General features: G+C 56.1%; 3 protein-coding genes across 4 annotated transcripts; 1 reads left to right on the forward strand and 2 right to left on the reverse strand.

Moving 5' to 3' along the window:
- Nucleotides 1-213: 213 nt before the first annotated feature.
- On the forward strand, nt 214-1,266 carry FUT2 (fucosyltransferase 2 (H blood group)). The gene has a single exon (XM_087826808.1). It carries the CDS (start codon nt 214-216, stop codon nt 1,264-1,266), a length of 1,053 nt encoding a protein of 350 aa, XP_087682934.1.
- A 5,756-nt stretch (nt 1,267-7,022) lies between these two features.
- Nucleotides 7,023-12,350, reverse strand: MAMSTR (MEF2 activating motif and SAP domain containing transcriptional regulator). Of its 2 annotated transcripts, none has more exons than XM_087826809.1 (9): nt 12,278-12,350; nt 11,079-11,117; nt 10,296-10,471; nt 9,935-10,119; nt 9,475-9,577; nt 9,170-9,364; nt 8,761-8,928; nt 8,628-8,682; nt 7,023-8,496 (listed from the first exon to the last, which is right to left on the reverse strand). In XM_087826809.1, the coding sequence occupies exons 1-9, from the start codon at nt 12,333-12,335 to the stop codon at nt 8,213-8,215; spliced, it is 1,263 nt and encodes a 420-aa protein (XP_087682935.1). In that variant the 5' UTR covers nt 12,336-12,350; the 3' UTR covers nt 7,023-8,212. The 2 variants fall into 2 exon arrangements, with proteins under 2 accessions (XP_087682935.1, XP_087682936.1); XM_087826810.1 differs by having other exon boundaries at nt 10,296-10,508; nt 11,083-11,117; nt 12,278-12,335.
- Nucleotides 12,351-13,973: 1,623 nt separating this feature from the next.
- On the reverse strand, nt 13,974-26,296 carry RASIP1 (Ras interacting protein 1). Its single transcript, XM_087827290.1, has 12 exons — nt 26,215-26,296; nt 25,839-25,979; nt 24,673-25,358; nt 22,759-23,114; nt 19,247-19,900; nt 18,564-18,601; nt 18,182-18,333; nt 17,961-18,076; nt 16,507-16,750; nt 16,029-16,201; nt 14,887-15,034; nt 13,974-14,368 (listed from the first exon to the last, which is right to left on the reverse strand). The coding sequence occupies exons 2-12, from the start codon at nt 25,973-25,975 to the stop codon at nt 14,169-14,171; spliced, it is 2,904 nt and encodes a 967-aa protein (XP_087683416.1). The 5' UTR covers nt 25,976-25,979; nt 26,215-26,296; the 3' UTR covers nt 13,974-14,168.
- Between the last annotated feature and the right edge of the window lie 43 nt (nt 26,297-26,339).

Genomic DNA, 26,339 nt, shown 5'->3' on the forward strand with positions numbered 1-26,339 from the left:
TGTGTGCAAACACACATAAACAGCGTTAGCCAGATACACACTATACACATGTGCGCAAACATTCATGCAACGCATGTGCCATGTGCGCACAATACATGATACCCACGTATGTAAAGGCGCGTGTGAACCGGCGGTAAACACCCCGCCCGCGCCGCGAGGAGCCGGCCGCCCCGCCGCTGACGCCCGCTCTCCGCCCGCCCTCCGCCCGCAGCCATGCTCAGCCCGCAGGGGCCCTGGCTGGCCTCGGTGGCCCACCTGGCGCTCTTCGTCTTCGCCGCCTCCACCCTGTTCCACCTCCAGCAGCGGCTCGTGCGGACTAAGGCGGCGTCCACGGCGCTACTCCGGCCGGAGCCCCCGGAGCCCCCGGAGCCCACGCGGCCCGCGGCCGCGCAGAGCAGCCCGCGGCCCGCGGCGCGCGGCATGTGGACCATCAACGCCGCCGGCCGCCTGGGGAACCAGATGGGCCAGTACGCGACGCTGTACGCGCTGGCCAGGGCCAACGGGCGGCCGGCCTTCATCCCCGCGCAGATGCACGGCGCGCTCGCCCCGCTCTTCAGGATCACCCTGCCGGTGCTGCACGACGCGGCGGCCGGCCGCATCCCCTGGCGCAACTACTACCTCAACGACTGGATGGAGGAGCAGTACCGCCACATCCCCGGCGACTACGTGCGCCTCACGGGCTACCCCTGCTCCTGGACCTTCTACCACCACCTGCGCCCCGAGATCCTGCGGGAGTTCACGCTGCACGACCACGTGCGGGAGGAGGCGCAGCGCTTCCTGCGCGGCCTGCGGCTCGGCGGCCGCGCGCCCGGCACCTTCGTGGGCGTCCACGTGCGCCGCGGGGACTACGTCCGCGTCATGCCCGAGGTGTGGAAGGGCGTGGTGGCCGACCGCGGGTACCTGCAGCAGGCGCTCGGCTGGTTCCGCGGCCGCTACCCCTCGCCCGTCTTCGTGGTCACCAGCAACGACATGGCCTGGTGCCGGGAGAACATAGACGCCTCCCGGGGCGACGTGGCCTTCGCCGGCGACGGCGTGGAGGCCTCGCCGGGCAAGGACTTCGCGCTGCTCACGCAGTGCAACCACACCATCATGACCATCGGCACGTTCGGGATCTGGGCCAGCTACCTCGCGGGCGGGGAGACCGTCTACCTGGCCAACTACACCCTCCCGGACTCGCCCTTCCTCAAAGTCTTCAAGCCCGAGGCGGCCTTCCTGCCCCACTGGGTCGGCATCGCCGCGGACCTGTCCCCGCTGCTCAAACACTGATGCCAGCCTGGCCCGGGCCCCCTTCCTCTCCGGCCCCCCAAGATCAGTCCAAGGCGCGGGGGGCGCCCTATTACAGGTGCCAGGACTCCTCCCTCGTGCGCCCCAAGGCTTGCGGCTGCAAGTCACAGAAGTCCCAAGGAACTTGTTTAATTAACAAATTCATGTGACCAGAGGCGGCACACCTCCAGGGTTGGTTAACTCAGCAGCCCAGCAATGTCCTCGGTGCCCCAGTTCTATCCATCTTTTTTTTAATATATATTTTTTAATTTATCGATTTTAGATAGAGGAATATCCATTTGCTGTTCCACTCATTTATGCGTTCGCTGGTTGCTTCTTGTATGTGCCCTGACGGGGCATCAAACTGGCAGCCTTGGGGCACTGGGGCGATGCTGTAACCGGCTGAGCCACCCGGCCAGGGCCCAGTTCTCTTCACCTTGTTGAACTGCTACTATCTCCTCTTAGACTGGCTCCCTTGTGGTCCCAAGAGGGCCGCCACATACCCAGGTATCACGTGCAAACAACCTCTTCCCGAGGCAGCAAAAACAGGCTCATTCTCGTCCTGGATCCCTTCTGAAGAGTAAAAGAAACCTTCCAAAGCCTCCAGCAACTGCCCCTCGTATCTCACTGACCAGAAGCGTGTCACATGTCCATGTGACCCAGTACAAGACAAGATGAAGGACACCCTGGGGTTGGCTTGGCTTCCCCTCATAAAGCTTTGCCCGTGCAGCTGAGGAGTTGATGTGCCTCCTGTGGAGAACATGCGGCTTACAGAGAGAAAATCGGGGTGCTCTTACCGAGGACAGAGCAGGAAGCCCGGGACTGCTGCGCAGGTCGTTCACCACACAAAGGTATCTGGCCAAGAAGGCACGCGGGGCCTAAATGGAGCCACAATCTACTCCAAGCCGCGTGTGCTTGGGACCATGCCCACCCAGAGGGCTTTTTTTATCTAGTTAGTCCGCCCAGAGCGGGGACATTTCCTCCAGTTTTCACGAGAGGGACATATCGGCTAGTAGCTGGTGCACATCCAAGACCAGGAGCCTAGTGCCCAGGGTGGTTATTGTTGAGAACTCAGAGACCGGCCTGGCTCAGTAAGCCTGAGGAGAGCCCATTCATTCTTTCAGTAAATGTTTGTGGTGGTGAACCTAACCGAGTCCCTGCTCTCGGGGTTGCGTTAACAAAACAAAGTGGTTTTAAATGACAGCAATTTATGATTTCCTACAATGCTGTGGGTCAGCTGGGTGGTTCTCAGCTCCATGCAATGTTGGCTGAGGTCTCTCACGCAGCTGCATTTCTATGGAGCTCAGCTGGAGCATCTTGGTCCCCTCTGTGTGGCCTGTCCTGCAGGATAGCTTAGTCTTCCTCACAACACAGCTCTCGCTTGTTTGCTAAGAACACTCACTCTTGGAGCTCTCATCATCATCGCGTAAGAAATCCAACTACCTGAAGCTGCCATGCTGTAAGGAAGCCCAACAACACTGAGTGGCCACATGTAGATGTCCCAGTTAACAGTCTCAGCTGAGGCCAACTTCAACTTGTTTCCCTCCAAGCATCAGATATGTTAGTGAAGAAGCCTGCCGATGACTCCACAGTTGTTCAAGTCAAGGACAGAGGGAGGAATATCCCTATCATTTTTAGGGATCCAGTTGAGCTTCCTAACAACACGTTGCAGAGATAAGCCATATCTGAATCCCTCATTCACAGATTCTGTGAACATAATAATATGACTGTTTCATGCCACTAAGTTTTGGGGTAGTCTGTTATGTGGCCATAGATAATGGGAACAAACTGAATAAACTATTCTCTGTATTTGCAGACATTTTCATGACTTTGGCATGAATGTGGCCAACATGAACTTCACCACCTCACTTGAAATCTCATGTGCAAAGGTCCTGCGGTGGGGGGAAGTCTAGTTATACATGAGAGTGAAATGAGGCCAGTGGCTGGAGCACATGGAGCCAGATATGGGTGGAGAAGTTAGCAGGGTCAGACCCTTAAAGATCTTGTGTACCATGACAAGGACTTTGGGTTTTATTCTAGGATCAATAGGAAGCCATCAGAGGGTTTAAATTAGGGAAATGACATGATCTGATTTTCTGTGTGAATATACCTAGCTTCAATGTCGAGAAGGGACTGTAGGGACAAGGTTGAAGCAAAGAGACCAATGAGAAGGCTATTGTAATATTCCCAGCAAGTAATCATGGTGGACCAAGGAGATCATGGTGGAACTCATGACAAGTCTCATTTCAAGGGCCCAGCAGAGACTCTCAGTGTCTCTCTGCCAGTTTCACATTCCTGAACGAAACAATCTGATTGCCTCAATTAGACTGATGTTTGAGTCAAGCATCTACCATGGACCAGTTACTGGAGGCCATGGGGAAGGCTCACCTAAAACAAGCATGGCAGCCACATTTGGTTCCAGAGAAGGTAATGAAAGAATGTAAGGATTAGGAAGATGCTCCCAAAGTGGGGACACGGGGAAAAAATGTGCTGCTCACATTGCAGTGACTGAAGCAAGCTGTGGTGTCACACCCCATTTCAAAGTGGACGAGCAAGAGTAACCCGCCCGTCCACATGCCCCACATATTTATGCTCAGCCCAAATGTCTACCCTGCATCTCCTACAGGCTCCCACAGGCTCCCTGGGTGGCTCTCTTGGCGCAAAAGATTCTATTGTATTAACTATGGCACATGCGTTCTCCAGCTGAAGGTTTTTAGGTTATTTGCTGATTTTTATTGCTATAAATAATGCCACGGAGCCCTGATCAGGCGACTCAGTGGGCTGGAGAGTTGTCCCATGCACCAACAGGTTGCAGGTTTGATTCCCAGTCAGGGCACTAGGTTGCAGTTGGGCTCCTTACAGGAGTCAGCCAATCAATATTTCTCTCTCACATGGGTGTTTCTCTCCCCCCTCCCCCTCCCTAAAATCAATAATAATAATAATGCCAAGGAGAATGTCCTTGTCATTTATCTCTATTGGCTGTAGATGGGAAATCTTTATGCATCCGTACCGATATTACTTTTTTAGGATATATTAATAGGAGTGAAATTGCTGGGTAATAGCGTATACATTTCAACTCAGTACTGCTGTGTGACTTGAGACAGTTTTATGTTCGGTCCAACCATGTATGAATGCCCACTCTCCCACAGTCTGGAGACCATGGGATGGCAGTGTGGTGCTGGGGACCCCCTGGGGCTGCTCAGGACTCCCCAGCTGACTTCCTGCTTCCTTTGCCCCCACTGGTCCAACCCTCTGTTTTCCCTACCCTCTGGGGGAGGCTTAGCCCTCTTCCCAGGGGCAGGAGGGAGGGACTGAAATGTCCAGAGAAGGGCTGGGTGACAGGACTCAGTGAAGAGTGCAGGATCCAAGCCCTTCCCTCAGGTTCTGGGTTCAAACTCACACACTCCACCCATGCCTGGGCCTTCTTTCAAATCTCCACCTTCCAGAGAATTCCCAGGCCGCCCTACCCCTGACTGGGGCTGTTCACAGGCCCCATGGGCTCTCAGCCCAAGGCTTCCCTCTTCTGGACACAGGAGAGACGGAGACAGTGACAAGGCCTCAGAAGAGCCAGATGGAGATGTGACCAGGTTAATGGAGATACAGTCATGGAAGTGTCCAAAGGGAAATGAGACAGGAAGCCCGCCACACCGCTTCCTGATGTTGCTAGGGCTGACCGCATGCACCCCCTCCCCACCAGATTTCAGCCTGACATGAAGGGTCCTGCGAGACCCAGCTGCCACCCACCTTCTGCTCCAGGCACCCTGACCTCACAAGGTCCCCACACAGCGGTGCCCTTCGCACCCTCAGGCCTTTGCATGTTCTTCTGCCTCCACAAGGATGGGTCTTCCAGGTGCTTCCTCTGACCAGCTCTCCCGGTGCCTTAAGAGTCAGCAAAGTCCTTTCCCTGAGCCCTCTGTCCACTTCCCCACGGCATCTGGTCTTTCCCAGGAGTCATGCCCTGCGATCCCGTGTGTCCCTGCCATGAAAATCCTTATCACCTGCGTTCTCTCTCTTTGCAAACGTCTGGGCTTCACTGAGCAGAGATTGAGGCTCTGGTTTTTCAACTCTAAGGACACAAGCTGTGGACTCATTAATCTGATTGAAAACCTCACTCCAACACCCCCCATCTGTGTGACACTGGCCATATCACTCCCCTTCTCTGATCTTCCATTTTTTCATCTGGGGGGGGAGGGGTGTGTGTGTGACAAATCCTACCTGATGTGTTCTGAAGACACCAAAGACTGTCTTTGCTCCATGGTACTGAGCATCGGTTTCCTTGCCTTTTTTATGGGAGTCTCTAATGTCCACCAGCTTTACACACATTGAGGCACTAGGATTGTCGATCAGAAGCTGCCAATGGCCTTAATATTCATCGGCACGTCTCACATGCCAAGTCCAGTTTGTAGACAATCTCAGTGAACACTCCCACCCCCCCCCCCCGGGCTGTATACAGAAGAAGAAACTGGCAGCAAGACAAGGGGCATCGCTGGCTCTAGGTCCCGTCACATGTGCTGCTCTGTTTTCCTTTTCCACCTGTAGTGGATGGACACTGTTGGTGGCCAGCCCAGGTCCCCTTATCAGTTCTGTTCCCCCAGCCCCCAGCTACTGTGAGCTTTGTGCATTAATCAAGCCTTTTTCTTCTTCTGTCTTTGTGGTTCTTTGACATCTGGGGCCTTGCTGCCACTGGATGCCAGTTCCTGGAGGTAATAAAGACCTCACCTGCGCATAGGCCTTTCCTATGCAAACCAAGCAACCCACAGCCCAGGCTCTCAACCACCTCCCTTTTCAAGGGTTTATACTCCAGAACATGATTCCTTGGCCTGATCACCCCCAGGCAACTCAGGGCACCCAAGAGCCTGCTAAAATTACTCACACTAGCCAATCGGAAGCCTGCTTACCCTGCCTCATCTGTTCCTTCTTGAGGAAACCACAATAAGTGCTCTTGCCCACGGTTCCCCTTTCTCCCTCTGCCTCCTGCCTGACCCTGGGGCTTCCCCGTGTGGCCCTGCATGGCCTGGAGCATTTCCTTCTTTTGGGATCTGTGAGAATAACAAACTACCTTTCCAATGGTAATCATCTCCTGATCTGTTGACCAAACCATACCTAAATAATAATAATATCTACATTTATTTATTTATTTTAAAGATATCTTTATTGATTTCAAAGAGAGGAAAGGAGGGGGAGAGAGAGAGATGGAAACATCAATGATGAGAGAGTCATTGATCGGCTGCCTAGCCCGCAACCTGGGCATGTGCCCTGACCAGGAATCGAACCCTGATCACCTGGATCCTAGGTCGATGCGCAACCGCTGAGCCATGCCCGGCCGGGCAATAATATCTACATTTTAAAACACTTTGCTGCTAACAAATTACCCAGTGACCTTCTTCCCAGGATTGTCCTTGGGGTCAAAGTGCTTGAGAGTTTGTGCCTCAGCCCCTTCTGAGGACCCATAGCCCATGACTAACTAGAGGGCTATAGTAGTAAATCTCCAAATATGGCCCCCAATGACCATGCCACTCCCATCCCCATATTAAGTAGCCCCCTCCCATATTCAGCCTGGGTTGGCCTGACTTGCATTTACCAACAGAAAATGGTGGGAGTGCCGAGCCGGGTGTGGCTCAGTGGTTGAGCTTTGACCCAGGATCCAGGAGATCGCAGTTCAATTCCCGGTCAGGGCACATACCCAGGTTGCAGGCTTGCATGCAGGAGGCAGCAGATCAATGATGACTCATCATTGACATTTCTATCTCTCTCTCTTTCTCTCTCTGACATCAATAAAGATATATTTTTAAAAAAAGAAAGAAAACGGTGGGAGTGACATTATGCCTGTCCCAAGCTTAGTCTTCAAGAGACTGGCAGCTTCTGCCTTCTCTCCTAGAAATGCTCACATTGGGGAGCCCTGAGCTACCATGTAAGGAGTCTATGCCTCTGTTGGGGAGCCCACATGGAGAGGGAGAGCACTGAGACTACACAGAGAACAAGAGAAGTCCAGATGTCCACAGCCCAGTTGCGTCCAGCCTAGCAGCCATCCCTGCCAAGGCACCAGCCGCCCCTGAGCATGCCACCTTGGATTTTACTGCCCTGTTGTTCCTAAGATGACTGCAGCCGTAGTTGACATCATACAGCACTGAAGAACCAGCTCACCGAGCCCAGTCAATGCAGGAAATTGCGAGCAATTGAAGATAGATATTATTTTAAGACTAAGTTTTGGGGTGGTTTGTTATTCAGTGATAAAAAACCCAAACTGGGACACCCCCCCACCCTTTGCCTTAAAGGCCCAGTTCCCTTTGCCTCCAGGTGGGAATGAACCTGCAACTTAATTTATCCTCTGGGATCAGGCTGAGGTTGGGACTTCACCTGACATCTCACTCCTGTTGATCTTCCCCTTCACTGTCCTCTTCCATCCACTCCCTTTTGGTTTCTCCTGGGAGCATTTCTTTAGTAAATCATGGACACGTGAATCTTGTTTCAGAATCTGATCTCAGACATGGCGTTTCTGATTTTCTCATCTCCAACCAGAAGCCAAGGGTCTAGCTCTGGAATCTCCCTCCCCCACTCTTCCCTGACCCTCTCCTGCTTCCAAAAAGCATAGAGCACCTTCCAGATGCACCAGCAACAGGCAGCCACATAGTAGGTGGGTTGAGAAGAAGACACCCGAGAGGCCTCTGCAGGAAGCAGCAAGCAGCTTGTTTGCCCTGGCCAGCACCGAGGGAAACCTCCCCGCCCCACCACACAACCATGGGGACCCTAGGGAGGGGCAGGCAGGCAAGTCGGGCGGTTGGCATATCAGCAGCAGTGTAGGGGCCGGGTGGAGATGAGAGTTGTTTCTGATTCTGGGTCTGTGGTGGGAGGGAACTCTGCTGGTTGTTCCAGCCCCTCCCTCAGGGAGTCTGTCTCTCTGACCTCCCCATGCCTACCAGTTCTCAGTCCCTGGAAAGCCCAGAATCCATCACCACGGACCCTCCAGCAGGTCCCACAGCCGGGTGCCACTGGAGTCAGATAAATCAGCAGAGAAGATGCTGGGGGCTGGGGGGCCACAGCCCAGCGGAGGACCCCCACTCAGAGCTTCCAGCCAGTCCAAGGAGTCCGTGGCGCCCCTGGGAGAGGGGGACGGGGAGTTTGTGGGGGACGGGAGCGAGGAAGAGAAGACAGATGAGAGGCCTTCAGAGTCTGGGGAGAGGGACAGCACGTCGAAGGAGCCAGGGAAGTCCAGGGGGATGGGGGGCAGCAGGTCTGCAGGGGAAGAAATGGAGTGTGAGCTTAGGAAGGCAGCGATCCGGACCCCAGCCCCTCGGGGTTCCCTGTTTCCAGGAGTCCAGAGCGTCAAGCCCCTTTACCCCAAAATCTAGGCGCTCTGCTCTTACCATCAGGCTCCACCTGATCCTCCAGGATGTCATCGATGCCCCGGTTCGGAAGCAACTGCGGACAGGCAGAAGCGGAGTGAACCTGGGACTCGCGTGATTCCTGACCACTGACCGCTGGCCCACCGCCTCTCACCTGCGCCCTCCGGATCGCTTCCTGCAGCTCCTCCTCCAGAGTCGGGGCTGCTGAGGCTGGTGCCGAGGAAGGGGCCGGGGCCGGAGCCGGGGCCGGAGCCGGAGCGGTCACGGGGGTTTCCGCGGCTCGAGAAAGAGGCTGCGGGGGCGACGCTGGGCTTGGCTTGGACTAGAACCCAGAAGACCGGGTTTCTATAAGCCACGCCCACTCGCGACCTGTGGCTCCACCCCCTGGTCCCGTCCCGGCCCTTCACTGCTCGACCCCTCCGGCCACGCCCCTTAGTCTCTCTCTCATTGGCTTCTCTTCCCCCCTATTTCCTCTTAGCCACGCCCCCGCGCTTCATTGGTTTTTCTTTTTTCGACTTCCCGCCCCGTCCCGCTTTGTCTTCTCCTCATTGGTCCACACGCACCGAGCCCTGTCTTCGGGCGGCTACGAGGGCCTTGGGCCTGAGGCGTGGCCAGGGAGCTCCCGCCGCACATTCCTCGCGCCGCGGCTTCGGCCGCTCCCGGGAAGGGGCGCCTCCGCGCATGCGCTCCAGGAGCATCGACTTGGTCCCTGACACCGGGAGGCCCCGCAGGCGCAGCTGCTGCCGGAGCTCTGGGACCTGGGGCGGGGAAAGGCCGTGTCGGGCGGGCTCCGGGGGCAGGAGGAGGCCGGGGCTGGGCAATTGGAAACCGAGAGGAGGGACTGGGGACCCCGGCTCCCCACACTCACCGTCAGCTCCTCCAGTTTGAGGGTCTGAAGTTCCAACTTGTGTGGAGGAGGCGACGGGTTGGAGACTCCTGGGAGGGACTCGGGGCGGAGCGTGGGCTTCATCCTGGCGATAGTCGTGAGGGGAAAACAGGTTAGAGGAGCACACAGAGAGAAGGCATTCTTGGGTCCTTAAAGGGTGGGTGGGACTCGGGAAGAGGCAGGGAAATACGGGCCCAGGATTCTGGGTCTCAGAGGGAGCAAACCCAGGAGGCTAGTTCCTGTGCGAGGGAGAGGGGCGCTGGGGCCCAGACTGCTGAGGCCAGGACTCCTGGGGACTGAAGGAGGAGGGGCTGGGGAGCCGGACCCTTGATTCCTGGGGAAGGAGGGGGCTAAGGGCCAGACTCCCCTGACCCTGGACTCTGGGCTTGAAGGAGGATGCTGAGGGCCTGAGCTGCCCGGAGGACAGAAACAGGGGTCGTACCTAGGAGGTGGCTGCTGTGATTTTGTCTCTTCCCACAGAGGTGGCCCAGGGGGACCCACGGGCGATGCTTTGGCCTGGAGGTCTGCCCTGGACCCTTGTCTTGGCTCTAGGGGCATGTACTGGTGGTATGTTAAGTTCCCCTTGAGATTGGCCTCCCTCCAGTGTTGGGAGATCTTGGGAGACTCCTGAAAAAGCAGGTGATGTCATATGCTTCAGCTCCGTTCCTACTTCCCTGCCCCTGAGCCCCATGGGACAGATGGGGTCAGCTTGACACCATCAGAGAGGGGCAAAAAGGCCAGCAGGAAGGAGGACCAAAGCTAGACTCTCAGGAGGACTTCCCCTCACTCTGGTGGAGACTCACCTTCTTTAGGGACCTCCAAGAGCAGCGTTGTGGCTCAGGGTGCAGGACCCCAGAACTGGAGAGGAAAGGGGCAGGGCCCGAGGGCAAGGCTGGGATGGGAGCCAGAGCCGTGCCTGAGGCTGAGATCCACGGATCTGGATCCGAGACTGGAGAGGTGGTGAAGGACCCCGAGAGGCCTTTAGGCAGCAAGCCAGGCAGGGAGGAACAAGGTCGTGTGGGAAGGAGGGTCTTGGAGGCCTCAGATACACCAGCCCCCCTCCTGTGTGGGACAACAGGACCAGGGAGCAAAACCCAAGTGGTGGGAGCTGGGTGCCTGAACTTCTGGATCTATGGGCAGAAGTGCTAGAAATCCAGACTTTTACATTCTCAAGAAAGGCAGGAATTGTGCCCTCAGTCACCAAGGGGTGTGGTGGCTGAGGATCACAGATTTCTGGGGTTTTGCTGGAACAGGGGCGGGGCCAGCACTCCTGGTCTTGGGGAAAGAGAGAAGCCGAAAGCCACGTCCTGAGATCCGTATGTGTGCCAAATGCAGAGTCTGGGACATTTTCTTCTAGGTTCATGCATTTCACTGGAGTGGGAAAAACCAAAGAGCTCCTAGGGGTGGGGTGGTAGAGGACCTGTATTCCTGGGACCTCTGGAGAGGACAGGATGGGATGGATTTCAGTGTCTCCTGGGGCATAGGGACTGAGCCTCAGGAATCAGCAAGGAAATCTGGCAGCTGCACTCCAGGGTGCCCCAGGGGAGTGGGGCCACCATCCCTTCCCTTTCTGGGCCCACACTTACTCGGGTCCTGATACCGTCTGTGGATCCGAAGCTGGAGGACTGTAGAGGGAAGAAGGGAGTGGGAGGAGAAAGGCGGGAAGGGAGTGTCCAGGAGCCTGGCCTGGCAGGCAGTTCGAGCTGCTGTTGGCGGGACATGCGTGCCCAGCCCCCTTACACACACCCCATGCAGGCGGGTGGGCAGGCAGCCTGCTCCCTTTCCTGGGCCTCCTGCCTGCTCCCTGCCAGCAGAGAGCCAAGGGCCAGAGCCATTCTGGGGCTAAGTGCCAGCCAGCGTGCAGGCAGGAGGCAACCCTGCCCCCAACTCCACCTGCCCCCTTCAGGAGTGCGTGCCCACCCCACCCTTGGCACAGTCACCACCTTGGCAGCCTGGCTCACTTGTACCTCGCCTGCTTTATCCATGCACTCCGCTTTTCACACACTTGCTGCCTTCTGTGCTGCCTCTGGGCCTCCCCACAGTCGCCTCCTCTGCACACCCACCTTCAAATACGCAGGCATTTCCCTGGGCTCTAGCTTTGCATACACACTTCCGTGCACGTGTGTATACCTTCTGACACTCACTCTTCACTCTTGGCTCACTCTGTCTTGCCACTCTTCAAGCCACATTAACACACTTATTTGCACAATCATGACTTGGTCCCTTTGCACATGTCTGCTCTTTGTACACCTGAACTCTTTTGCACACTCCTTGCTCTTTTGGTTACTGTGTCTTTGCACCCACCCACCCACGTAAGCACACTCATTTGCACACTTAAGTACCTTTTGCCCACTCAGTAAATGACCTCCAGTTTCACTCACTTGCACACTTTCCACCTGCACTGGGACCTAAAGTACAACTTTGACACCTTCAAGGCTTGAAAGCTCACTGTCCCCTCACCCACATTCCCACACTGGCTGCCCAAAGTCTCCACTCTGTGCACTTCACTTTACATGTGTGTCGATTGAAGCCCCTGTTCCTTTACAGTACCTGACCCACTGCCCACTCCTCACTATTCACAAGAGCATCGTACTAGCATTTGCACACTCATTAATCCAACACAACTTGACCCCTTTGCTGGGGCCTCCTTTATGCACAACTGTTCTTTTGCACAGAAAGCACATGCCTCAAGGGTCTCACCACACCCTCCCACCTCACCCCACCCTGCACACTCCCAGAGTTAGAGTAACCCCCAGATCCAGAGAACCCCTTCCCTACATCTCACCAGATCGGAACTTGGAGCGAATGATTTGGGAGCGCTGAGAGGAAGCTGCCAGGGTCATTGCCAAGGCTGGGATGGGGACCTGGCCTGGAGGGAAGGCAGGACACCCACAGGAAGCAGGGTCAGAAGGGAGGTCAGGAGGTTGCCCCTGCACATGAATCCAGCAGGGAAAGAGCCTGAAGGATTCAGAGACAGGATAACTTCTGGATCCTGGAGGAGGAGGGTTCTAGGGATTCAAATTCCTAGGTCTGAGAAAGGAGGCATTGGGGGCCTGGACCCCTGGGAATGAGGGAGGAGGGGGGTAGGAGCCTGGGCTCCTGGGTCTGAAGGAGGGGCCGAGGGCCCCAATTCCTGAAGCTGAAGGGAGAAAGGACCTGGGGTCTGGGATTCCTGGGTTCTAAGAAGGAGGGCACTGGGGCCCTGGTCCCCTGGGTCTATGGAGGGGAGGAAGGAGAAAGGGGTGAAGGGCCACACTCACTACTCTGAGGGGACTGGAATCCAACATCCTTGATCAAGAGGGGAAAGAGACCTGAGAGGTCCCTGGGGCATGGGAAAGTCTCTTCCATCTGCATTTGAGAAGAGAGTGGATGGATGTCAGCCACCGTGGTCCGTGGGGAAGGGACTGGGTCCAGAGAGGGGACAGAAGAGTTAAGATGGGTCTCCCCCACCCCCAACCGCCACCCTATGGGCTTCTCACCGGGTGGGCTCCGGGTAGCTGTGCTCTGGAGCAGGTTGAGTCCCGCGGCCTAGGCTGGAGGCCGCAAGCTCCACCCCACCACCCTAGGACCCCCCCCTTTTGGGGCGTGCTGGGAGCCCGCGAAGCGGAGCGGAGAAGACAGGAGCCCCGCCTGGGACCCTGAGAAGGGGCGGGAGCGCGGGCTGAGGGACGGGCGGGGCGGACCTCGGGGTTCCCTGGCTCGCTCCTCCTCGGAGTCCTGGGGCTGCGGGGTCGGGCGGGGCAGCGGCGGGGGACTGACAGAAGCAGGTGCGGGAGAGTGGCGCCGGGTGAGCAGCAGAGGCAGGTGGTCGCGTCCCGACCCCACACGCAGGTGCCACCTGTCGCTTACTTTTTCCCTGACGCAGCAGCGGGAGTCGGATTCGGGGGAGTAAAAAGTTCGAACTGGAGCCCGACTACTGCGCCTGAAGGGTTAGGGGCGTAGGGGGCCCTGCGCCCCCGGGTGTGAAGGAAAGTGGGCGGGGCCTGGGCTCCTGGGCCTGAGCTGGGTGGGAGGGGGGGCTGGGCGCCCAGACTTGGATACTGGGAACAGGGACCAGAGGTGTTGGGACTCGGCACTGTGCCCGACCGGCAGAAAGGTCCAGAAGTGGGCTGGGAACCCAGACTCCTGGGTCGGGGGGGGGGGGAGCCTGGAGTATGGACTTGGGAGATCAAAACGAGAGGATGAAAGAAACAAAACAAAACAAAAAACCCCCGAGAAGATGGCTGGTTCCCACTGGCAGGCCCGAGGGCCTGATATTTGGCAGAGCAAGCGTGGAGCTCGGTCCTGAGATTGGTGAGAGGCCCCAGTGCTCCTGGGTTGGATTACGTGCAAGGGGGCAAGCTGAGGCCGTGGTTATAAATACCTCCTGGGAATGGGCCGGAGCCCAACGCTGCAGGCGAAGGCCCTGGTGCTATATTCCGCAGAAAATCATCACTAACTTTCCCCGTCTTAACAAGTGAGACGTTGCCAATACCACAGATACCTTTATTGCTTCTGGCACTCAAAACCCAAACCCATCTCCCCACCGTCCCATCCTCTACGACCCCAAAACTCAAACTCCCAGCATTCCAAGCGGGACGAGAACTACAACTCCCAGAAAGTTCTGCGCTCCGGAGGGCTCCAGTGAGGAGTAGCCCATGAAGTTTCAAGGCTCGCGCGCTCGTTTCTATTGGTTTTCAAGGAGGCGTGGTCACTGGAGGTCCGTGGCGGTGATTGGCCGGCAGTTCCTGCTGCTCAAGATCCCAGAGAAGGCGGCGGAGTCTGCGCAGTTCACGGTGCAGGGCGTCGTCCGTCACCGGCCCGGTGAGGCGCAGGCGCGAGCTGCCCAAGGGCAGGATGAGGGGAGGATGGGAGGAGAAGCTCTCGAAGATGTCCCCTAGGAGACCGAAACACCGAGTTAAATTCCGAAAATGGGCGTCAGGCAGCAGTGTTAGAGAGAGCCGAGGCTGCGTGAGGCCCGAAGGAAAAACTGAAAACCCCCAGCAGCTCCAAGCGTCATGGGAGTTGCAGCTCAGACCATGAAAGGCCACCGTAGCCCGGGAAACGGGTGATGTGGGTTCTCCGGTCCACGAGGGAGGAAGGGCTAGGAACTTAGTTGTACGGATTCCTTCGAGTGGAGGGCCTGGAGCCGGGACTCCCAGATGACGGGGCGGGTAGCTTGGGGGTAAGAAGCTGGGGGTCTGAACCCCTAGGGAAAAAAAGAGGGAGCTGGGGACTTGAACTCCTGGGGAGAAGGGGATTGATTGAGGTCCAGCACTTAGCTGCCGGGGAAGGAGAAGGCTGGGGGATCAAAATCCTGAGCAAGAAGAAGGAAGGGGCTGGGGCTATGGATTCCTAGGTCCTGAGGACAAATGAAAGCTGATAGCCCCAGTGCCTCTCCCCATTTCTCCTCGCCTGTGTCCACGGCATCTCGTTCTGCAGGGAGAGGGTCCCAAGCAGGTGGGGGCCCGCGGCCAGGACCCAGCTGGTAGTGGCTGAGCAGATGGTGGAGCTGAGCAGGGGTCAGAGTGGGGTGGTCAGTTCGGAGGCTGTTCCATGAAGCCTGGTGGGAAGATGAAGTGAGAAGCCTTTGGTCATTATGGGGCAGCTGAGAAATCCTAAATGGAAAGCCCTCCATAGAGGGGCTGGATGTAGTGGGAGATATTAGTGTCTGTGCAATGTCTTTTGGGCACTGTGAAGACTGTTTGTCACCGAAGTGATGGTAGGGAAGGGTGTGCTCTCTGCTTTTTTTTTTTTTTTTAAGTAATTTGCTGCAGAGTATATGAAGATAGTAGTAGGCAAGGATGGAGAAGAGACGAAATTAGCCATTCGTTCGTAGTATTGGAGCTGGTGATGTGTACCTGGGGATTCATTATTCCATTGTGGCTACTTTTTTATTGGTTTGAAAAGTTCTACACCTAACCTAGCTCGCATCAGAATCATCAGTGTGGTTAAAACTCTGGATCCAGATTGCCTGGGTTCCAAAAACTCCAGTGCCTCACTTTCTTTATCTGTAAATTGGGGGAGATTAGGAAGTATCTACTAGGATTGTTATGAGGATTCAATATGGCAAGATTATAAAGTACTTAGAACACTGCCTGGTGCTTATTTAATGCTCTGTACACATTTGACAGAATAAATGAAAACAAGTGACCTAGCCTAATTGATTCTCAGTTTCCTTGTCTGAAAAACCATTGTCAATTAATAACCTACTTCATGGGGCTTAGTTAGCATTCAACTAGAAGTGCAAAACAGTGTCTGGCACATAGTTTTATGTGCAATGAATGTTTTAACTATCACATTCCTTGGTATCATACCAGACTTCCTGAATCAGTGTGTCTGAGGAAGGGGGCCCTGGAAACTGTTACTAATAAGTCCCACTGGGATTCAGGTGCAGCTCAGTTTGGACATCTGTTGGATACTTCCTTCTAGCTGCCAATGCATCATCCATGGTGTCTGAGCCGGGACTGGGGACAACATGGAGTCCAAGGGAAGATCCAAAGGTAAGCTGAATACAGAGCATGTCTGAGGAGCCAGAGGTCAGGGTCAAGAATCACCTTGAGCAAGGAGGTGCGAGGCACACAGAGCAAGTTCACAGCCATGGAGAGTTTCCGGAAGAACTCAGTGGCAATGTCCCCCAGCCCAGCCCCCTGCAGCCAGTCCAACACAAGGTCCAGGTTGGTCCGGATTTGGACAGCTCGAGACCATTGATAGAAAGGTCGGCCTTGACCTGTGGAGAAAGGGTGTGAGCAGCAATGGGTACTTGGACCCTGCCCTTCTGCCTCCCAGGCCCTTCCTATCCTTCAGCTTGGGATCTGGAGCTTGCTTTCCAGAGCTCCTAAAGGTTAGCCCTCTGGGGAGCGGGGTGGGATGGGGTGGAATGGGTAATTGGGGAGAAAAAGGGACAGCTGTAACATTTTAAACAAAAATTAAAAAATTAAAAAGGTTAGGCCTTAGCCTGTGATGTGTCTGACTTGACATGGATCTCAGAGGCTCCTGTCTCTGCCTCCTTGCCCTTCCCAGTCTGACCCTCACCTCGTTCCATCAGTGAGTTGAGAAGGGATGCATTGGAGAAAAAGAACAAGTAGCCGAAAGTCTGAGACACAAGGTCCGGGTGCAGCTCGCACTGGCTGGTCAGTTCCAGAGCTGCCTGGAACACACCCAGGGTGGGTCTCAAACCCTGAGGCATGGCCTCCAGCTCTGCGCCAGGTCCCGGAAGCTCTGCTCCAGCCGTGAAAGGGTTACTGTCCAGGAGAGCGGGCAGCGTTGAATACAGAGTCTGAGGTAGGGAGATGTAAACAAGTGGTCAGACACAACTCCCTACAAGTGTGAGGGCAGAACAGCATGAAGATACTGGGGAGCTCCACCAAAGGCTTCTGGGAATTGTAGTCCATTCTGCCTTCAACACCCTAAACATCTCCAGGAGTAAATTCCTACTTTCCAGTTGGGTTTGTAGCATTCATCAGGCCTTGGACACCTCAAGTCTTAAGAAAGGCTTTGCAGAAGTTTCTTGGGTATTTTAAGACCCCCCTCTGGAGCCTTAAGGGACTTAGAGCTCCTCAACTGAGACAGCTCAAGGAGGACAGAGGATGTGAACAAAGAGGCCCCCTTCAGTGAAAGAATTATTTATCCAGAATTCCCGAAGGAAAGAAAAAGAATGGAGAGTCAGGAAGTGGGAGTGGGGTGGCTGTTAGCCAGTGGAAAGTGAGATCACGCCAAGGACAGGAAATGAGGTCAGAGCCAGAAAAAAAAAGAAAACCACACTTGGCAAGGATGTACAGGAAGTGAAGCCTTGAAGGAAAGGGGTTCCCAAATCAAGGCTCCTCAAGGAACACAGATTATCTGTCCCAAAAGATCCCCTTTCATTTTACAGATAGGGAACCAGGCCCACCATAAGCCAGAAACCTTGCGGATTCCAAGAAGCGAATATTAAGGTCAAGGGTGGTGGTGAGGAACTGGGGAAGCAAACAGGTCCTGTGGGATGGGTACTCCAGGGGGGAAAAGGTCTGTGACTCAAAAGGGAGTGAATTCTGAGTTATAGAAAGTCAGGTCAGCAAACACAGGAAGTGAGGACTGATTAAAGAGGACTTTTAGTTTAAATGACAGTAGCCAACACTATTTGATCTATCATATCTATATACCTGTATATCTCTCTATCTATCTATCTGTCTATCTATCTATCCATCCATCTATCTATCGACTTATCAGTGACTAAAGAATGAACTTAGGAAAACGAAGCTTGAAAAAATGATAATGGTGATATAACCAGGTAGAGAGGCCAGACTGTCAAGAGGGGATGGTTGCAAAGAGAGGAAGGCAGGAGGCGATGTAGGCTCAGACAGGAAGTGGTGTCAGAATAGCGAAATGGGAGGTGATGTCAGAGAAGCAGGAAATCTTGTGAGGTCAAATAGGAAGTGACATCAGGGCAACGTGATGTAGCTCAGATGGGAAATTGTCCTGCCAATCAGGAAGCAAAGGTCAAGGCCAACCTTGGTGAGGTAGTAGACAGACTGCTGGAAGGTACACATGATGACTTCATCCAGGAGGGCCATGGCCTCGTCACATAATTCCAAGTCATTGCAGAGCTGTGGGTCTGAGGATAGGCCTGGGGGTGAGAGGGAGAACCAGAGGCTGGCAGACAGGAGCCCAGGTCCCCAGGTTCAGGAAATGGCAGGGCGCTTGGACAGCCTGGCTCTGGGCCTGAGCTTACCCTCCTGGTCAGCCTCCTTCTCCATCTCCAGCACCTTCTCCTGCACAAAGCTCAGCAGTTCTGTGGTGTTGGCCATCCACAGCATGAGTGGCCGCAGCTCCACGGACACAGCCTCGGGGGTCAAGGGCTCCTCAGGGACCCCCTCAGGGTGGCTGGGGAAGGAGGATGGGACCTGTGATCCTTGCCCTACTCCACCATAACACCCAAACCCTGAAATCTGGGTCTAATTGCGGATTGAGTCTAACCCCCATTTCACAGCTGGAAAAGTTGAGTCCCGAGGAAGAGCAGGAACTGGCAGTATGACAAGCATGGAGTGAACAGAACTGACTGCAAACCCCAACCCCTGCATCCCTCTGGATGCTTCTCCCAGAATTTCTCTTACTTCTCTGGCTGACGATCTCCAATTTCCTTAATCTTTTCCTGTGGAACAGTAAGATCAGAATCAGAGTGAGGGGGGTCAGGGAGACAAGCCCATGGGTTAATACCTGGGTTTTGCTAAAAGCACCCTTTAGACACTCTCCCCACTTTTCAAAAGACTCTAACGCTCGATCTCAAGCTTCAGAATGCTCTCTCTTCTTATCTTTTAAAACACACACCTCTATGATTATGAGTGGTCCATCTCCCCCAGGTCCACTTCTCAAACAGCTTCTTCTTACCCCCAAGAAATGTCCTAAATCTTCTAATAGACCCGAGTTTATGAGCATGGAACCCCCTTCCCCCTATGGCTTCTCCCCGGCACTTCTGGGTTAGGTGTCCCTCACCTCCAGGAATGGCCTCACCCCCTACGCCTGCAAGCTTCTGACCCAGTGGGCTCCGGGCCTCACTTCTCACAATGGTCGCTTCCAACTTTTCATACAATGGGATCTCTTCCTCCCTCCCCACGCCTCCGCCTCCCAGAATGGTTTCTTCCGTTAGACCCCGCGCCGCGGACAATCCGCAGCTCCCAGCGCCCTGAGGCACCGCGCGAGGGGCTCAGCTGGGGTGGAAGGGGGCGAGGGGAGGCTGCCGAAAGGACCCGGGGCGCCGGGGGGGGGGGGGGGGGCAGGACAGCGGTGGGGCGCTCACCCAGACGGACTCTTTGATGAGGCGCGCGAGGCGGCCCAGCAGGCGCGGCAGGTGGCCCAGCTCCAGCTCGCGCGCCGAGTGCTGCACGCACAGCGCCAGCAGCGTGGCGGGCCCGAGCGGCGGCAGCGCCCCGGCGCCCGCGGCCGCGCTGCGCACGATCTCGCCCAGCAGCGCCTCCTCCTCGCGCGGCCGGAAGCGCAGCACCGGCTCGCGGCCGTCCAGGTAGGCGGCCAGCGCCTCCCCGCGCTCCTGCAGGCCGCGGCCGCACAGGCGGCAGGAGAAGGCCCAGCCCGGGCCCGGCGGCGCCGCCCCGGGGCGCGCGGGCAGCCAGGGCGGCCGCGCGGGCCCCGAGCCCCCGGCGCGGGGGTCCTTGTACATGAACAGGAAGTGCTCGCCCAGCCCCAGCAGGTCGCCGGGGTGCAGCTCGGCCTCCCGCAGCAGGAGGCACCCGTTGTGCGTGACCGGGGCTCCCCGGGATGGGCGGACCGTGGCCGGCGGCTCGGGGCCCGCGCGCACTGTGCAGTGTCGGGGCAGGATGTCGGGGGCGTTGAGGAAGGTGTCCACGTAGGGGGCGGGGGACCCGCCGCGTGCCGAGGCGTTCCCGCCGCGGCCGAACACGTGCTGCTCCCGAGTCATCACGTAGACCACGAAGTCCTGCGGGGAGAGCGAAGGCGCGCTGAGGCCGCCGCGCCGCCTTGGGTGGACGCTGCCGGAGAGATCTCTCCAGACCGGGCGACCGTGGCGATCGCTCTCCCGCCAGCCACCTCCCTCGCGCGAACACTTCCACGGAGGTCTCCTGGGATCCCTAAGGACTCGCCCATGACCCCCACCTCCCAGGAGTGGGCTCTTCAAAGGCCCTTCCCATGGTGGACTGCCCCATAACACCAAGCCTGAGACCTGAGACTGACGAGGAAACCCCCTTGCCGCGGGCTCTCCCATTTCCCTCCCTCAAAAAGTGGATGCTTCCCAGGGCTTTCTCCAATAGATTCTCCCATCATCTCACCTCCTCTGAAGGGACTTTCAAGGCAATCCCTTCCTACAGTGGACTCTCCCATTACATCCAACCCATTATCCTCCCCCTCAAAGAATGGACCTTTCCAAAGGAACCTTTCTTCAAGGAACATCCCCGCTGTTTCCCACCCCTGGCTCCACTTACCCGTCATTCCACCCCCATGATGATGATGGAGGTTTCCAAAGACATTTCCCCTTCCAAAAATAGTTTCAATATTCCCAAAGCAAGGAACAGATACCTTTAAAGAGACTCCCCTTTCGAACAAAGGTTTCTTCCATAATCTCCACCCCATGAACGTATACACTTCCAAGGAGACCCCTTTTCTACAGTGGACTCTCATTTTTTCCCCACCCTCTGATGGACTTGCTTCCAAGGAAACATCATCCTACAGCAGCCTCACCTATTACCTCCTTTTCCATGATAGATGTTTCCAAAGATACTCTCCCTTCCATCAATGGATGTTCTCAATATGCCCATCCCCAAAAAAGGATGTCTCCAAGGACATCTCCATATAGTGGCACTTCTAGTAACCTCACCTTATTAATAGATGTTTCAAGGAGACCCTCTTAAGATGGAGTGTCCCATTTCATCCACCAAATGAAGAGGTGCATTGCAGAAGACCCCTTCCTAAAAATGACTCCCTTCTACATCCTATGAAAATGGAAGAGCCCAGTCTGGCCCCCTTCTTAAAATAGATCCTTCTGTTCTGCACTCACGTCGGAGAGAATTCTGATATTCATAAACCCTCTTCCGATACTGAACTCTCCCATTACCTTTACCCCACGGATGGATTTTTCCAGAAAGACCCTTTCCTACCAATGGGTTCGCTCATCTGCCTCTAGAAAAATGGGCCTTTCCCGTCTGACCTCCTTCTGAAGGTAGACTCTCCTGTTTTCCATCCCTGTCTAAAGGAATGGAATGATTCAAAATATATGAACCCCCTTTCTAAAATGGGCTCTCCTGTTCCTTAAACCAAGAAGGGATGTTTCCACAGCACATAGAGTGAACTCTCAGGTTATCGCCACCCACGAAAAAAAGAGTGCAAATAAATTCTATAATAGCCTCACTTCTTACTCTTTTGCCCAAGGAACGGACTCTTCCAATAAAGACTCTTCCTTACAAAGTAATTTCTCATGAACTTCGCCCAAAAGAGTGGATGTTTCCCCCTCTTCCCATAACAGACTGGCCTATACTGCCCAAATAGATCCTTCCAATTTGACCACATTCCCAAAGTGGGCCTTCCTTTCTCCAACCTTGTCTGGAGGAATGGGCTGTTGTAATATATGCAGACCCCTTCCTGCAATGAATTTGCCCCATCCTGTTGCCTCAACAAAGGAATGACTTCTGTGCAAGCTCTTCTCTGAATAGTCTTTAATTCTCACCCATATACAGAGCCAAGCCACCAACCCACTGGATCTCTCTCTGACAGTAAAAATGGAACTGTTCATTTAGCTCCACTGCCTTCTACAGCAGGCTTTCCCATTGATCCCAGCAGTACCTGTTGAGCTTGGCTGTACCACTGTTACCCAAAAGCAGACAACACCATAAGGATGATTCGCCTAATCATCACACAGAAATATGAGTATTTCCACTAATACATTAGAGTTCTATGAATGAAATAACTTCCCACTGACCCCCAACTGCTAGTCCTTTCTCCCTCTGCTCCCTAACACTCAAACAAGGTCTATTGCCACCCAAATATATAAAATAGAAGGATCAGTACCACCTGCCTCCATCAGCAATGGTGAAATCATTCCAACATAAACCACCTTTTATTTTTTATTTTTTTAAATGTATCTTTATTGATTTCATAGAGAGGAAGGGAGAGAGAGAGATAGAAACATCAATGAGAGTCATTGATCAGCTGCCTCCTGCACGCCCCCAATTGGGGATCGAGCCCGCAACCTGGGCATGTGCCCTGACTGGGAATCGAACGTCGATCTCCTGGATCCTAGGTCGATGCTCAACCACTGAGCCACGCCCGGCCAGGCCATAAACCACCTTTTAAAAAAGGATTAGTCCAGCCCAGCCAGAGTGGCTCAGTTGGTTGAGCATCGCCCTGTGCACCGAAAGGTTGCCAGTTTGATTCCTAGTCAGGGCAGTTGTGCCCAGTTGTGGATTCAAGTCCCAGTCCAGTCAGGGGGTAGGGCAGATAACCAATAGATGTTTCCCTCCCTCTCTCTCCACCCCTTTCCTCTCTCTAAGTATGCATGTCCTCAGGTGAGGATTGTATACAAAATGATTAGTCCACTCCTCCCCCAAAAATACAGACTTGCCCAGCAGACAGACTTTTCCATTACTCCCCCTGCCCCTCAAGAAATAGATACTTTTAAGGAGATCTCCTTTCTACAACAGGCTCTTCCCACAACAGTGCTTTCCCACAACTTTGAATGAGATGAACTATTCCTTACCTGTCCCAAGGAATCCTGGGGTTGTAGTTCTGTGGCCCTTTAACAGAAGGGTGTGGCATAGAGCTCTCAGTAGGAGCCACTGTGCTTACCTGGGCATCCTGGTAGCCCTGGAGCAGCAGGAAGTAGGGCCGGTTGCTGGGGGCCTGGATTAGGCACTGAGTCAACTGATCAAAGTCGCTGGGGTCTGTGGGTCCTATTTGAGCATCAGCTGCCCCAGGCGCCATGCTAAGTGCCTGCTGCCTGCGCTCCTGCTGCCGCCTTCGCCGACCCTGCAGGCTGAGCTCTGACACACTTCGTCGCAGAGACAGGTTTTCTGAGCGCTCCTTGCCAGCTGACCCAGCTGGGGTCCCTGACCCGGACCCGGGGCCAGGGCTGGCCAGCGCTGCCCCACCGGATGCTGCCCGGGAGCGGTTCTTCTGTGGCCGCCACAAGGCGGGGCCTGTGCCTGCAGAGAGAGATGAAGAGCAGTACAGCTGAAACTGGGAAGACACAGGGCGACAGACTCAGAAACCTGGGGGTTATCAAGAGACAAAGAATTGGCTACAGAGAGATGAGGCTGCTTCCCACACTCAGATTTTTGCATATGCTGTTCCCTGTGCCTGGGACACATTTTCTGCCTGACTCCTACCCATCTTGTAGTTTTCACCTCAGAAATTCATTCATTCTTTCAAGTAATATATTCTGAGCACCTATTATGTTCTGGGCTCTGTTCTAGGCACTAGGGACATTGCAGTGAACAAAGACCCCGCCTCTAGGGAACCAGAACACCCTTCCCTGGCATTCCAAGTTGAAGCAGAGAACAGCACCCCTGGACACTTTGGGCTTTGTCTGGGCCCAGCACAGCCCTGGCATACAGTAGGTGCCTAGTGGAAATGAGGTGAACGAGTGAACTGATGTGTTTCTGGCTAGGCTGTAAAATCTAGGAGGGAGGGAACTTCACCTGTCAATGTCCCCATTGTATTTCCCCAGGGTCCTAAATAACGTATGGCCCAGAGGAGGTGCCCAATGAATGCTTTTTGAAGAAAGAAAAAAAAAAGACAATGATGGTTATAATTGCCATTCCTTATTAAGCAATTAATGTGCCATTCACTGTACTGAAACTCTTTATATACACGGTCTCATTGAACCTTCACCTAGCACTTTGCTGAGTTTAACTGGCTAAGGACAGACGAGTCTCAGCTTGAGTTCAAGCCCTATGAGTTTAACTGCCACGCCACTCTATCTCCCAAAAGGGGACTCAGAAACAGAAGAGAGGGTTCCTTGAGCAGCCCCGAATCCTGTGAGCCTGGCCCCACCCCTGTCAGGCCCTGCCCCCCCACTTGCTGCTTCACCAAAGGCACTGCCTCCTGTCCCAGGCCCAGCCTTCTCACAGATCAGACCAACAGGTAGGCATAACCTTCCCTGGTCTGCACCCTCAAGCCCCAGCATGCAGACTTGGAAGGCAACTCAGCTTAAGGCCACCAGCTCCAAGGCCCGCCCTCCTGAGGCTCCGCCCATTCTTGGGCTTCGAGCTGGCAGCCCGTTTCTGTCCGCTCCGGGTCCCTCCCCCTTCTAGTCTCCATGCACAGAAGTCGGCCTGCCCTCAGGAACCATTTCAATCTACTGCTCCGAGAGGACTGCTGCCATAGGGACCCACAATGCCACTCCTCCGTCCCACCCGACACCGCTAGCTCCAGGCAACTCTATTCTGCAGGCCCCGCCCCAGCATCATAGGCCCCGCCCATGGGCGCTGCACTGACCCCAAGGGCTCTGGCCTAGCCCCTCTGGCTGACTCCGGTGCGGGCCCAGCTCCTACCTCCGCTGGACCCCGCGCTATAGGTCCCGCCCAGTCCCCTTCCAGGAGCCTCGCCTCCAGCTCGACCTCTCACCCCAGCCCCGCACGCCCCGCCTCGCCCTGGCCCGCACACCCAAACCCCTGCCCATCCCTGCCCCGGCCCCGCCCCCAGGGCCGCCCCAGCCCCTTTCCGCGGGCCTCGCCCCGAAAGTCCCGCGGGCTGGCTCACCTTCGCCATCCGAAGCCCCGAAAGCCTCCTGCTCCAGGCGCTGAGCTTCCTCGCGGCCGCGGAGCTCGAAACGCCGCGCCCAGCCCGGCCGCGCCCGCCACAGCTCCTGCACCAGCAGCGGGCGCTCGGCGTCGCCCAGCACGCGCAGGTGCTCCGCCCGCCACTCGCCGCTGCCCAGGCCGCCGGCCGCCGGCCGGCCCAGCGCGTCGCACAGCGCGAAAGCGTCCACGCAGCTGCTCTCGCCGGGGCCGCCGCCCGGGCTGCCGGCCAGCCCGTAGCGCTCCAGGGCCTCGGCCACCAGCTCGCGCGCCGTGGAGCGCGCCGTGGCCAGCACGCTCTTGTAGTTAGCGCCTGACGCCAGCCCGGCGCCGAAGATCTTGAGGACCCCCGGGGGCGCAGTGGCTCGAGTGGCCAGAGGGGGCTCGGGGGCCACGCCCGCCGCCAGATCAGGAAGCTTCTTCTCGCTGGCCCAGCGCTGCGCGCTCCCCGGGGTCCCGGGACCTCCCGTGCCGCCAGATCCCGCGGCCCCGGTCCCCGAGCTCCGAAAGAGCTGGGAAATGCGCTTGGCGCGACTCCCCGAGGCTCCCCCAGCCGCCTTCACCGCGCCCACTCGCCGCAGCTCCACGTGCGGCGGCGGCGGGGGCAGGGGCTCGCTGCTGCGGCTCCCCGTGTCTGAAGAGGAGGACCTGCGAGCCCGCCGAGGGGCAGAGACGGGGGAGAGACGCAGGAAGGACCGGGGAGTGAGAGAAGAAGGGATGTGGGCACAGGCCCGGAGGGGGGTGCAGGGACAGAGTGACAGAGGCCCGTTGAGAGGGGACAGGGACCCACAGGAAGAGGAGAAGCGTAGGGCGTATGGAGACGAGAGGTGGGAAAGAGAGAAAATAAATAAATAAGGGCAAGTCCCACAGAAGGGAGTCCCAAGAGGGGAGCAGGCGAGGGGGAAAGGTAAATCAAACCCCCGCTCCTCTGGGTCCCCACCCCTGAGCCCAGGCCCGGCCCAGCCCCCATCCCAGGCCTGCACCACTGCGGCCCACTGCGTCCTCCCGACTGCCAGCTCACTTGCCCATCAGAGGTCCCTGGCATTGCCCGGTGCAGGGACTGGGTCATAAACAAGGACAGAGAGAAGGCAGATGGGCAGGGGCAGGAGTTTCAAGAAGGGCACTCACTTGACAGAGGCGGCACTGGGCCAGCGCCGCCCCAGCTTGGCCAGCTGCTTCCTGGGAGAATTGATCCACAGGCCCACGGGGAGATGGAGCTTCCCAAAGCGGGGGCTGCCGCCCTCCTTCCGTTCACCAGATAGCATGGCCCTAAGGGAGGGTAGGCAAGGCCCCAACTCCTGAGGCTCTGAGTGGTGAGGATGGGCTGGAGGGTGGCCTGGGCTCGAGTCAGAGCAAGGAGGGGGCTGGGGTTCAGACTCCCGAGTGTGGGTAGAGGAAAGGGATGGGAGCCTGGACTCCTGGGCGTTGGGACGGGAAGTGGCTGAGGACTGACTCCTGGATCTGAGAGAGGAGGGATCTGGACTCCTGGGTCCCCAGCTCTTACCCTGCTTCGGGTCCCAGCAGCACCCGGGGGGGCCCTGGCTCCGTTGGCCTGGGTTGGTTCCTGATCCCACTGCTCTTGTTCAGCCTTTCCTCTGCCCCAGCTCCCAGCACTGGGTGGGGGACAGG

This window comes from Miniopterus natalensis, chromosome 18 (genome assembly GCF_054644295.1).
Source record: "Miniopterus natalensis isolate mMinNat1 chromosome 18, mMinNat1.hap1, whole genome shotgun sequence".
Taxonomy (NCBI): domain Eukaryota; kingdom Metazoa; phylum Chordata; class Mammalia; order Chiroptera; family Miniopteridae; genus Miniopterus; species Miniopterus natalensis.

Coding starts and splice junctions, on each gene's coding strand:
- MAMSTR (XM_087826810.1), bottom strand. CDS start 12,335: ATGACCCTGGCAGCTTCCTCTCAGCGCTCCCAAATCATTCGCTCCAAG. Junction 11,118..12,277: donor TCGCTCCAAGTTCCGATCTG/GTGAGATGTAGG, acceptor TTCCCTCTACAG/TCCTCCAGCTTCGGATCCAC. Junction 10,509..11,082: donor TCCACAGACGGTATCAGGAC/CCGAGTAAGTGT, acceptor CTCCTTCCCACA/CGACCTTGTTCCTCCCTGCC.
- FUT2 (XM_087826808.1), top strand. CDS start 214: ATGCTCAGCCCGCAGGGGCCCTGGCTGGCCTCGGTGGCCCACCTGGCG.
- RASIP1 (XM_087827290.1), bottom strand. CDS start 25,975: ATGCTATCTGGTGAACGGAAGGAGGGCGGCAGCCCCCGCTTTGGGAAG. Junction 16,751..17,960: donor CTGTCTACTACCTCACCAAG/GTTGGCCTTGAC, acceptor TCCCTACCTCAG/ACTCTGTATTCAACGCTGCC. Junction 16,202..16,506: donor CAACTCACTGATGGAACGAG/GTGAGGGTCAGA, acceptor CTTTCTCCACAG/GTCAAGGCCGACCTTTCTAT.